This window comes from Leptonotus elevatus, chromosome 21, assembly GCF_054856555.1.
Source record: "Leptonotus elevatus isolate MCC_2025b chromosome 21, RoL_Lele_1.0, whole genome shotgun sequence".
In the NCBI taxonomy this organism is placed as follows: Eukaryota; Metazoa; Chordata; class Actinopteri; order Syngnathiformes; family Syngnathidae; genus Leptonotus; species Leptonotus elevatus.
Genome location: NC_141259.1, coordinates 16,649,271 through 16,661,578, shown reverse-complemented (window position 1 = coordinate 16,661,578; position 12,308 = coordinate 16,649,271). Strand labels below are relative to the sequence as shown.

The window sequence follows — 12,308 nt, the reverse complement described above, 5'->3', positions numbered from 1 at the left end:
AGGAATGGAGTCGTAGTCAAAGAGCTGGACAAAGAATGGCGTAGCAATGGGCCCATTCTGGATTATGATATTAATATTATTATGAGAACCGTGAGTTAAGTTACAGCTCAAAAATGACCTTTTTGGAAATGAAGGGTGTCAAACTGATTGCATTAATTTTGAGTTAATTTAAAGTTCCTTTAATGTCACAATTTTTTGGGGTGCGCGATTAATGACCGACAAAAAGCTTGTTGCAACATGGCCCTGGTTGATCTCTTATACTCTGCTGTCACCTAATGGCCGTTTTGGTCATAATTACCATTGCTTTAATTAACCTCTTCATGTCAGAAGCTGTATCTCAAAGCCTTCTGTATGCTCTAGTGTAAAAAAAAGATATATTTAAAAAAACGTATATTTACGTTTTTGGGTTCAAATGAGTTCAATATGCCAATTTTGTTACAAAAATGTTACTCAACTCTGCAAGCAGCCGATCATATTGGGCCTGCTTAGACGTGACTTTTTAAAAGTATGTTTGAAACGGTCCAACCGGTAATCAGCTCATGCCTCGAGTAGTTGTTGGCAAATAGCGGCGATGTCGTTGAAGAGCGTCAAAATATGACAAGTGTGATGAAATAAGCAACGAGTGGCGAGATTGTGGCAACGAGCTCGGCGTTGGCGGCCGGCCCCTCGGGCGCCAACGCAGTCTTTGGGCTCAGACTGCGCGAAAAAAGCACCAGAGGCTTCAGCGGCATTCATTTGCGGCTCGCCCTCTCTCCTCCTGACAATACGGTGACGGCTGAAAAAGGGGCGTCGTCTCAATGTTAGCTCGAAGGCAGCTTCATTCCCTGCAAAGCTCCTAATCTGCAGATAAAAGCGTCTGATGTAACGCGAGCGAGCAAAACCCTGCGTGAAGGATCTTCTTTTTTTTTGCCCTTTGACGAGGAAGCAAATCCCTTCATGGCCGTTTGGCGTGCGTTTGGCGTGCGTTTGGCGTGCGTTTGGCGTGCGTTTGGCATGTTGACCCACTTGCGGCTGAAAGATGGAGCTTTTCTCGTTTGAAGCCGAGCACGCGGCGCCGTCTTGCCCACACGCGTTTCAATTGACCGCTCTCATGTCGGATGTTGTTGTGAGCCGAACGAGTTTCGTCATTTTGGACCTCACACTTCATCGGAGCAATCCTTGAATTTTGTGCGAAAAAATGTCCACACTTTTCCATGAAGTACATAGCAACTGAATTGAAAACAAAATTCCGTTAACAAAATAAAATAAAAACAAAAAGGCTTTTTGAAAAACGAAAACTACATTTTACATTTACAAAACTAACTAAAAAATAATTATCGTGAAAATATCATTAGTTTTCATCTTTGGTAATTCATTTCATGCATGAGCCTTTGGGGTTGATTTTAAATGTGATTTAATGTCGATTTATTTAACCGGAATAACGACGTTTGAAAATGTTTCACGTAGGGCTGCTTGATTATGGAAAAAATAATAAGCACGATTATTTTGGCAATAATTGAAATCACGATTATTCAAATAATTAGTTTTGTTTTGGTACAAAACAAGAACCTATTTAAGCATTTACAAATATTTAGACCAATTTAAAAAAAAAACTGAAACACTATAATTATGCAAGTTCCTTTTGGATGAAACATTTATTACATTTGTTATTTAAAAATTTAAAAAAGGTGCAAATGTATAAATTTTAACAACTCATAAATTTGTATTAGTAATTGTTTTTTTACTATTATGCTGATTTTGTAATTGTGAAGTGTAATAATTGAAATTGTAATTGAATTATTATCGATTAATTAACGACGTCATCTCGCAGCGGCCAATAGAAAAGAACCTTCAGATGATGTCACTCCGAGCTGACAATTTTGCGTGTTGGATTTTTGGTGCCTTGCCTGCTTTTTCATTTAAATGAACCAAAATGCAACGCTTGGTAAGAAATTTGTTTGTTTTTTTCATTTTACCATGATATTTATTAAATCTTGCACACAAGTATTACACAACATTTTTTTAATGAAAACTAATACTAAAACTAAACTAAAAGTAACAATTTTTAAAGTATGTTTTTTGGGGGGCTTTTAGCCTATAATTTAAATAAATAAAACTAATAAAAACTAACAGACACCCTGAAAACTAATTAAATCTATAAATGACATGGATAAGAATGACGAATTGTGTATGTGACGTGTCGTGTGCTGCGTGAATTGATCAGCATGCGGACGACGTTCGCGTTGTCCTCCGAGTGACGGACAGCTGCGATTGCTCAACATGTCGGCCTGTGTGTTCGTGTTTGAAATAATGGAAGTGCCTCTTAAGGCAACAAGTGCTGGTTGGCGCATTTGTCAGCGCCAGCGTTTTGTTTTGTCAGACAACCTGTTGAGAGGCGGAAGTCGTACGAGACGTTGGCCAGCCTTGTTGAGTGTCGGGTCAAAGTGCAAATTACAAACTGGCCAGCGTCTTTTAAACCCACTTCAGCCCAAAGAAGAAGAAAAACCTCACCTTTTAACACTCACAAGTACACGTTCATGTGTTCACCGCTCGCTTGAGATGGAAAATTGGGTCAATTTGCTTCAAGTGTGAGCTTAAGTGTCCAAAATGTCTGACATGAAAACATTTTGTAGAACGAGTGGAAGACTGTCGTCTACATCCTGGACTGGTTGACAGCCAATCGCAGACCAAAATGTCTTTAGAAGTGTCAAAATGAATCGATTAATTAATTAATGATCAAATTAATCGACAATTATTTTAATAAACGAGTAATCGTTTGGAGATATAAGATATTTGCAAACATCTGTTTTTACTTAGAAGAAACATAGTACAACATAAATCCCCTCCCCCCTTTTTTTTTATTACTATACAAATACAAAGTATAAAATAAACACTAACCAGTAGTTAATAAACAGTAAACGGGGGTGGGAAGTTTATATTTATACACTTTCATGAAAAGGAATCATTAATTATTTTTAAAAAACTGGAAAAAAATTATAAATATTTTTTTCAAAATTTTTGGGGGGTAATTTTTTTCATCCTGTTTTTCTGAATATTACAAATATTTAAAAAAAAACGGAAAAAAAATTATTCTGAAAATTCCAAACAAATACACAAAAATCAAAGGTTCTCGCGGTATTTGTGAGAAACTCCGGAGAAGACATCTTTTACCGCTCCCGCTGATACGATCTTTTCTCGATCGGACCAATCAGGCGTTGTTTAGGCAGGACGAAACCAATAAGCGCCGATGGCGGGGGGGAAACAAACACACCTAACAGACGAATGGATGCTGCAATTAATTCTGTTCTGAATTACTCACCGTATCCTTGTTGAATTTGGAGTTTTGTGCATTTTAATCTGGTAAAATATTGCAAATATATTTCTCTGCAACAAATAATTCAAGTGGCATCATTTCCAAAGTTTGCGAGGGATCCGGTGCAAGATGGCCGCATCTCTTTATTTGTGGTGACGTCGTGCGAACGAAGGCCCGGGTAGCGGACGAACAGCCGCGATGACGACATGCCGCACCTAATGAAGAAGTCTTCCGCTGTTAATTAATGATGTCTGACACCAAACAAGCTCGTCTCATTTCACGCCGTCGTTAATAACCAAAGAACAACGTGGCGGGCGCACCGCCTCCAATCTTTTCGCTCACTGGACCGAAGTCGGAGCGCCGCCGCTCAACGGCGACTCGCCGCCGCACCTTCCTCGCGCTCAGCCTCGTCTCTTTTCTTCTCTCTCTCTCGCCGCAGATAATTTCCCGCAGATGGCCCATCAGAAGCGCTTCATCGAGCGCAAGTACCGGCAAGAGCTGAAGGAGATGAGACGCGAGCGCGAGCGCCAGGAGAAGGACGGCGACGATCCCGACGGCGGCAGGAAGTGAGGCGGCGGCGGCGGCGGCGGTCGCTGATGATGCCGAGAAAATCCAGACGGACGGCAGGTTGGTCATCTTTGCCTGAATCGACACAGCAGGAGCGAGCGTCCCCGCAACACGCAAAAACACCTTTTTTAAGTTTGAACGTAAATAAATGAAATTAGAAACAAGTTGTCTGCAAATCATGTCGGTAATTAAATATGGCCGCCACCAAGTGTTTAATACGCCGTCGCCATCTGTCTTGCATCCGACGCTCATCCCACTAATCGTCCAAATCGCGTTGTTTTTCTTTCTTTTTCTTCATCTCAAATCCGATTGGCTGTCAACATCATCTTAATTAGAGTTCGTCTAATTGTCTACTTGCTCTGCCAAGGAGATTCTTCGTACATGAAAATAGCAGCGACTCGTTTCCTTTTCGATAGACGGCAATTGTGTTTTCTTTCACATTTGGCCTTTCAAGAAGTCTGCGAGCGACTTTTCTTTTCATTTCCTTCAAGTGCTTTTTAAGAATCACATCATATTCATTGTATTCTGTCCTGTTGCGTCAATTGTATCATTTAAATGCTAATATTTAATACATAGAATAAATATGACAAAATACTTGAATAGTGAAAATCCACTTCCATTGAAATGCATTGGGAATTTTTTATTTTTTTTGCAAACCCAATAAATTCTTCCAAAAACGCTAATGACCATTCAAAATATTTGCTTTCCACTAAACTTTATGTGATATATATATTTGTATAAGTTGTTGTCCTGTCTGTGTTTAATGAAGTTAAATGGGGGGTAAATCTAAAACAAAATATATTTAAAAAATTCTCTCCATTTTATGTATCAACCAATATTATACTGTATTTTACATGATTATTATTTTCTTTATTTGTCATTTTTACAATGGATGCACAGCACAAGAGTAAGGTTTAAATCAGTGCTTCTCAAATTGACGTACGCGAGATTTTTAAATATAATTTAAAATGTGTCATATATGTATATGTAAATATTTCAGAATGATATCATTTCATATTCAATTTCAATGTCCTCAAAAGCGCAAGTCCCCCATAACAGAATGGTTCGACCCAACTCGTCATTTGCCACCTAGAATCATCTGTCAATCAATTTAAAACTCGGTTATTTCTTTTTGAGAACAAAGCTTTACTTTGATCCCAAAAGATGACACTTTATGTTGATAATAATTTGTATGTGCACAAATCGTTATGTATTCATTTATTTTACTTATATATATTTTTTCCAAATAGTTCAAGAGACCACATAAATACAAATAGAGTTCCAAAGTTTAATAAATGAGACAATGATGGCACAGCACTTTTTTTAATTTGTTGTTGTTGTTGTTTTTTTCCCAATCAGAAATGCTTTGAGGTGGTTAGGGGATTCTTAGCTAAAAAAAATAAAATCAATTCACAGGGTTGACAATCACTTTTTTAAATAATGAAATCGTTTCAAGAGTGGTTAAAGAGCGTTACTTGTAAGTTGTGTAAAAGCAGACGAAGCTCATCTTTTGAAGAGATTTAATGGTGTCATATAAATATCCAGTACAAAATGTCACGTTGTACAAAGCAGAATGGCGGCGCGGGCCCGCCAGGCTACGGCGAGCCCTGCCGACGCCTTTTTCTACGCTCACAGAGACTCCACCACGTTTGTCACCAACGGCCCAACGGCGTCTACACATCGACAAGCACACGTCTACTGGATGGCGCCACCACGTTTGCGTCGGGGGGGGAGAAAACCAAAACCAAAACCAAAACCAAAACCAGGGCGTGCTCAACACTCCACGTCAAAAACGATGACTTCAGTGTCGGAACGCACGTGTTTGTTTCCTTCTTCCATCATCCGGCTGGATCCGAACGTCTCTTTAAGGCTGTCCCTTTTTATTTTTATTGTTTTGCTGCTGTCGAGCCAAGGATGCTTTTTGAGTTCGTCGTTAGCTGTCGACATCAAAGGTTAAAATCCCGCATTTGTGAAAAAAGTGAGTGAGCCGTTCCATCAAGTCCGTCTGGTGTCTTAACCGCCCCAAAAAACAAACATCTACAAGCGCCGTCGTCGGTCTTCGTCGCATCCCCGTGGACGGTTTTCAAGAAAGATCCGATGGAATCCACACGAGCAAACACGTCTGCGGAGATTCGCAGTCGTCCAAGCCGTAAAAGTTGGATGGAGGCGACGTCTTGGTTCGTTCACACAGAAGGACTTGAATTGCTGGAGCCGTGTCCTGTGGTCTGATGAGACCAAGTTAAACTGCACATGGTGTCAACTTAGCTTGCAAGCGTGTGTTTGGTTTTCATTTTTGTTTTTAAAGCATTTATTTCATTCACATTTTTTCCCCACGATTTTAGTACGAGATATTTCACTAGTTTTCGTGAACTATCATAACCTTGATTTAGAAATCCAAATATTTTTTTAGCGAGTACGTGGTTTGAAGGGATTGTCAAAATGAGTGCGTTAATTTCAAGTTCCTTTAACACAACTTATTTTTTTAACGCCCGATTAATTAATTAATAATGAGAAAAATGACCAACACAAATCAATATTTTTTTTACAGTACATCTTTTGAATTCGAACTCAATTTTATGAATTATTCTGAAATTACTGTATTAATGACTAAAAGATGCGACCATTAGTTTAACATTTTTGTCCCCACTTTTATGTTAACAAGAGTATGAAAATATGTTATTTGTACATTTTATTGTACATTTAAAACAGATATAAAATGTGTTATTCATCGTGAGTTAACTATTGAAGTCACGCCATTAATTCCGACGAAACATTTTAATGGCCTGACACCCCGAGTTGAAACATTTTGGAGAACCAACAAGAGTCCAGTTGCCTCCATCCAACACGGACGCAAAAAAAAGTCAATTTTCCTGCTCAAGTTTCCAAAAAGAGACCAGCTTGGATTTCATATTCAGTGACATCACCATCGAGGAGGAAACATTCGCCGGCTTCGCTCGCCCGCTACGCGTGACAACCGCACCTCCCCAAGGCTAGGGGGCGCTGTGAGATGACGAAGATGAAGGAAGTGGCTGTACAGTGTATTGTATCATGTAACGTACACAAGCAGAAGATCACAATATATGCAGCAGGAGTTTGTGGCAGAAACACCGACAAGTACGCCACCGCTCAGCGTCCGTCGCCAAAACGAAGAAAAACATCGGTAGATAGACGTGGGCGTGGCCTACGCCCGATATCCTAACACTGGGGTGTCCAAACTTTGTCTTCCGGGGGCCGCGTGCGGAAAAATGGATGAATTCCGGGACCACCTTGACATTCTTTTTGTTAAAAACTAAAATAATTAAATAGGTAATGGACGGCTTTTTTTTTTTTTTTTTAATATCGCGCTTTAACGACACACATATTCATACGCCAGTGCTGCCATCTTGGTCCACTGGGAGCAAATTCAACTTCAGTGTGGCTTACACATGGTCACAAGGGCTGAGGATCGAACCCACAACCTTCCTGTTGGGGAACGACCACTGAGCCATTCCATGCCCAATCAGACAAAAAATATATTTTGTGTCATGTCACAGATTTCTGCTAAAGGCAAAATTTTCAGGATTTTTTTTTTGTGTGTGAATTGCGCTAGAAAAGATGGACGAGACTCGCTCACATCTTCACATTCAGAAGCAAAACAAGCTTTGAAGTGAGATTCTTTCAAGCTGCGTTTACGAGAGGATCATTAATGTTTACAAATCCAACCTTGACCTTCGGATGACCTTCATTTACGGAGGCTTTGTGAAGAGAAATGTCGTTACTGTTGACATTGTAAATGATGACATTACAACTGATCACCAAGTTTGCGTAAATGCAAAATGTCTGCCGATCCGATCCAGCCGATCACTTCTGCGTATAGTCTAGTTGCAACTCGTGTCCTTTTTCGACACCCACACTGTTGCCCCGCCCCCTTTTGCTTGAATTGCAATTAAAAAGTGGACTGGGCAGTAAATGGCCCAAGGGTCAAAGTTCAGATCAAAATGGTGTTATTTTTTGTTTGGGAAATAGCGATGTGAGCCGTATTTTATTTTTATTTGTATTTTTTTGAGAGGGGGCAGTATTTGCCACTACAAAATGGCCGACTGGTGGCAAGCGGCCCCCGGCCTTCAGTTTGGACACCCCTGCCCTAACACTGGACGGGACACACGAGGCCGACGTCGTCTCAAAAGGGTTCGTGCGCAAGTCCTGCCGTCCCGCACGCGGCGAGACGCCGTTAAGAATCCCCGTCGCTGTCCTCGGCCCCGTACATGTCGGCCAGTTTCTTAAAGCGCGGCCCCCACTCGCTCAGGTAGTTGTAGTCCTGCTCGCCCTCGGTGGTGGCCGACTCCAGCGAGCTGAGCGACTCGGCCACCGAGCCGCTGCCCTCGTAGGCGTACGTGGCCAACGAGTCGTAAGGCGGCGCCGTGGGGTCCACGTCGTTGTCCTGGATCTTCTGGTTGATGAAGTCCCGCACGTCCCCTTTGTTGTCCCTGGCCGAGGCGGGCGCGGGCTGGCGGGCCGGCGGGTAGTAGGCCTCGGGCACGATGTCCCGCCTCTGCTTGCCGTCCTCGATGGCCTCGGGGTTGCGCAGCGTGCCGATGTCGAAGGCCTGCGTGTCCTCCTCGCCGCCGCCCTCGTCGTTGTAGCTGACCACGTTGTCCCGCACGTCCTCCTTGGAGATGATCAGAGGCTCCTTCTTGCGTTGCCTTCTCAAAGCGGCGAACAGAACCACGATCACTGCGGGCGCAACACAACAAAGTCAGAGCGGCTCCCGGTTCCCGAGGGGGCGAGCGTCCACTGATGTTTTCGGACTTTGTGCGGCGAACAATGGCGTGAGTGCAACGGGCGGGACAAGGCGGGATGCGTTATGGATTTGTCCGACTGCCGCTGCTTAACATCGCGTTTGAACAAAACGCTCCTCTGAAGAGTGCAACTCAAACACGCAACCTCTTGCTTCTGCCCGGCGACTGCACACAATATCAATATTTATCATGTTTTGCTTTTATTTAATTTCTTTTACAAGCTCCGTTCCGTTCCGTCTTCAATTCCGCTTATCCGGGGTCGGGTCGCGGGGGCAGCAGCTTTAGCAGGGAAGCCCAGACTTCCCTCTCCCTAGCCACTTCAGCCAGCTCCTCCGACGGGATCCCGAGGCGTTCCCAAGCCAGCCTTGAGACGTAGTCTCTCCAGCGTGTCCTGGGTCGTCCCCGGGGCCTCCTGCTGGTAGGACATGCCCGGAACACCTCCCCAGGGAGGCGCCCGGGAGGCATCCGAACCAGATGCCCCAGCCACCTCAACTGCTTCCTCTCAACGTGGAGGAGTAGCGGCTCGACGCTGAGTCCCTCCCGAATGACCGAGCTTCTCACCCGTTCTCTAAGGGAGAGCCCGGCTACCCTGCGGAGGAAACTCATTTCGGCCGCTTGTATCCGGGATCTCGTTCTTTCGGTCACGACCCGCAGCACCTTTTAGAAGCTGCTGCTCTGAAATCCAGACCAGCGGGCAAGACATAAAGTACTCAACCTCACTTCTTCCGTAATGTATTTTCGATAGAGATAGACTCCGTCGACAGTTACCGACGTACCGCTGCCGCTTTCATTTTTTTTTTTTATAGATACTATTTTACAAACCGGAGTTTGCCGAATACTCACTGAGCAGGATCATGACACAAAGCAAGATGGCCACCAGCGCCCCGGTGCTGAGCCCGGCACTGGCCGTCAGCGCCTCGGCGTTGCACAGCTTCATGTTGCCTTCGCGGTCGCACGTGCACACGCGCACGGTCAGCGTGCCGGTGCTGCTCCGCACGGGGTCGCCGCCGTCCGAGATCACCACCGGCACGCGGTGGACGCTCTTCAGCAGGTTGCTGTAGCCGTTCCTGCGCGTCACGATCCACGCCGTGTTGTCTGCAAAAGACGGCGAGCGTCCGTCGCCACCGGCTCGCTTGGGGAAATACGGCGCGACGGACGGCGGGCTACCTTTGTTGTCGCGGACGGAGAAGTTGGCCTTGCCGCTGGCCTCCTGGGCCAGGCTGAAGAAGAAGCGATGTCCTCCCGCCGGCTCGTCTGGATCTGTGGCGCTCACCGTCTGGATTCTCTGCAAGCACAAACAACACGGCTAAGAAGAAGACCAAAACAAGAGTAAGACCCACGAAAGCGCAAAATATACTCAACAAAAGTATAAACAAGGGGTGTCGGCGATTCACATTTTTTTATCCTAACTTCAATTTATATTATTTATATATTATATCTGTTCTAAATGTACAATACAAGTATTTTTAGTTCTTTTTAACATACGTGTGTGTGTGTGTGGGGGGGGGGGGGGGGGGGGGGTTATAGTCATGCAGTAATTTCATAAATCGGAAAATGTTAAAATTAAAAAGATGTATTGTAAAACACGAGTGATATTGTTTTGTGTTGAGGTCATTTTTCTGCCACTAGATGGCATAATTGCATTTTTAAGATATTGGTGGCAGTTCAGTGCATTTTTCTTTTCATCTTCAACATGAAGTAACTTGTGAAATTCTCCACAAATTGTAAAATACAACTTGACCCCAGTCTCCACAAATATATGCATTATTATTATGACTGCTCAATTTTGACGTGGACGCGTCTGCTGCGTTGCGACTGGAATTCCCGCATTACAGGCTTTCCAAGTTGTGCATAAAAACTAAAAAAAAAGTGGCGTTAAAGGAACTTTAAATTAACTCAAAATTAATAAACTAATTTTGACACCCCTAGTATAAATGCAACACTTTTGTTTTCGCTCCCATTTTTATGAGATGAACTCAAATATGTAAAACATACACAATATTACCATTTCTTTTAAATATTTATTTTTATTGAACCTTTATTTAGAAATGTTTGAGAACCAATTCTCATTTCCAAACATGACCTGGATTTCTCTCAAATATTGTTCACAAACCAGTCAAAGTCTGTGATAGTAAGCGCCTCTACTTTGCTTTTTACTATCGGCAGTCTAAGGCACACCTGTGCACTAATCATGGTGTCTAATCAGCACCACCTGTGAGGTGGGATGGGTTATCTCGGCAAAGGAGAAGTGCTCACTATCACAGACTGTGAAGAATATTTGAGAGAAATCCAGGTCATGTTTGGAAATCAGAATTGGTTCTCAAACATTTTTAAATAAAGGTTTAGTACAAATAAATATAATTGATGTTTTTATGTATGTGGAAGAAGTTTGACATCTTTGAGTTCACCTCATAAAAAAAAATGGGAACAAAAACAAAAGTGTTGCGTTCATATTTTTGTTGAGTATATAAAGATAAAAGCCTCGAGGTGTTCCTCAAGGGTCAACTTTGGGTCCACTTGTTTTTACTTCCACGTCAACGCTTTGGCGCTACACCGTCACTCTGTGATTTCAAACTCCAAACCTCCAAAAGGACGTGTATGCGTAACCACGGCGAGGGTGGCGTACACGCCCACCTGATTAGCTTTGGCGTTCTCGCACACGAACGTCTCGTAGTTGGTGGCGAAGGTGGGCGCGTTGTCGTTGATGTCCAGCACTCTGACGTGGACGGACACGCGGCTCATCTGGTGAAGGTTGTCTGGGAAATGCGCACACACGCACACACAAATAATTTCATTAGCGCTTGATTGGAGGACGTTGCTACGGTAACCAGTGACTGCCGTTTATATCTTATTGTAATTAGGGATATTTGATACCACTTTTTTTGTTCCATGCGAATATCAGTATTCCATGCATCCGTTTACTTCTGCTTATCCGTCAGGTCGCCTCTAATACTTTTGATTTATCAAATTTCATTGTACAGTTACAAAAAAAAAATTGAGCAAAGACTTGATGATGATTCCCTGATTGTCAAACGGCCACGGTATATGGGGACCAAAACTGTCAAAATTGAAAATATATAAATGACTACATAAATGAAAATAAAAACGGATATGAAAAATATATTTCAAAAATGTTATACAAATAAAATAGAAATAAAAACAACAAATAATATAATGTGAATAAAAGAAAAAGAAGACTAAATACAATAAAAAACGAGATTCAAAAATATTAATACATATAAAAATTATTGTTTAAAATATGTTAAATTAATACATTTATTTAAAAAATGTTTCAATGTAAATATTTATTTTTGTATTTATTTCGACATTTATTTTTATGTACTTATTTTTTTAATCTTGTTTATTTTATTTGTTATTTTTACTTTTATGTATTTATTCATGTTATATTTTTTGCTGTTTTTATTTCCATTTATTTTATTATAACATTATATATATATATATATATATATATATATATATATATATATATATATATATATATATATATATTTATTTTTTATATCAGTTTTTTATTTCACTTGTATTCATTGGAAGTTTTGGCCCTCCATAGCAGTTTAGCGTCTGCCGCAGTGTCGTGCTTACTTGATGTCAAATTCTAATTTTTTTGCCTTAAGTATTGATTGCTGGTATTGGCAGCCTCCACAAGTACT

The 12,308-nt window shown here is 41.9% G+C and overlaps 2 protein-coding genes across 4 annotated transcripts in view; one reads left to right on the top strand and one right to left on the bottom strand.

The window, feature by feature from the left end:
- The window catches only part of drosha (drosha ribonuclease III), a 129,831-nt gene that overhangs the window by 87,427 nt on the left and 30,096 nt on the right, over nt 1-12,308 (top strand). Inside the window, exon 32 of one of the 2 annotated variants that reach the window (XR_015092195.1) lies at nt 3,732-3,919. Coding sequence is in view for 1 of the 2 variants with exons in the window: in XM_086066504.1 (XP_085922630.1) it covers nt 3,732-3,862 (131 nt within the window). In the remaining variant the exon portion in view is untranslated. Of the gene's footprint in view, nt 1-3,731; nt 7,263-12,308 lie in introns of those variants that run through there. The other variant, XM_086066504.1, reaches the window with a different exon arrangement.
- LOC147156156 (cadherin-6-like) overlaps nt 5,363-12,308 on the bottom strand; it is a 47,040-nt gene continuing 40,094 nt past the window's right edge. Inside the window, exons 9-12 of one of the 2 annotated variants that reach the window (XM_086066506.1) lie at nt 11,272-11,393; nt 9,805-9,922; nt 9,481-9,732; nt 5,363-8,572 (exon numbers count right to left, since the gene is read on the bottom strand). In XM_086066506.1, the coding sequence (XP_085922632.1) occupies nt 8,070-8,572; nt 9,481-9,732; nt 9,805-9,922; nt 11,272-11,393 (995 nt within the window). In that variant the 3' untranslated portion in view covers nt 5,363-8,069. Of the gene's footprint in view, nt 8,573-9,480; nt 9,923-11,271; nt 11,394-12,308 lie in introns of both variants that reach the window. The other variant, XM_086066505.1, reaches the window with a different exon arrangement.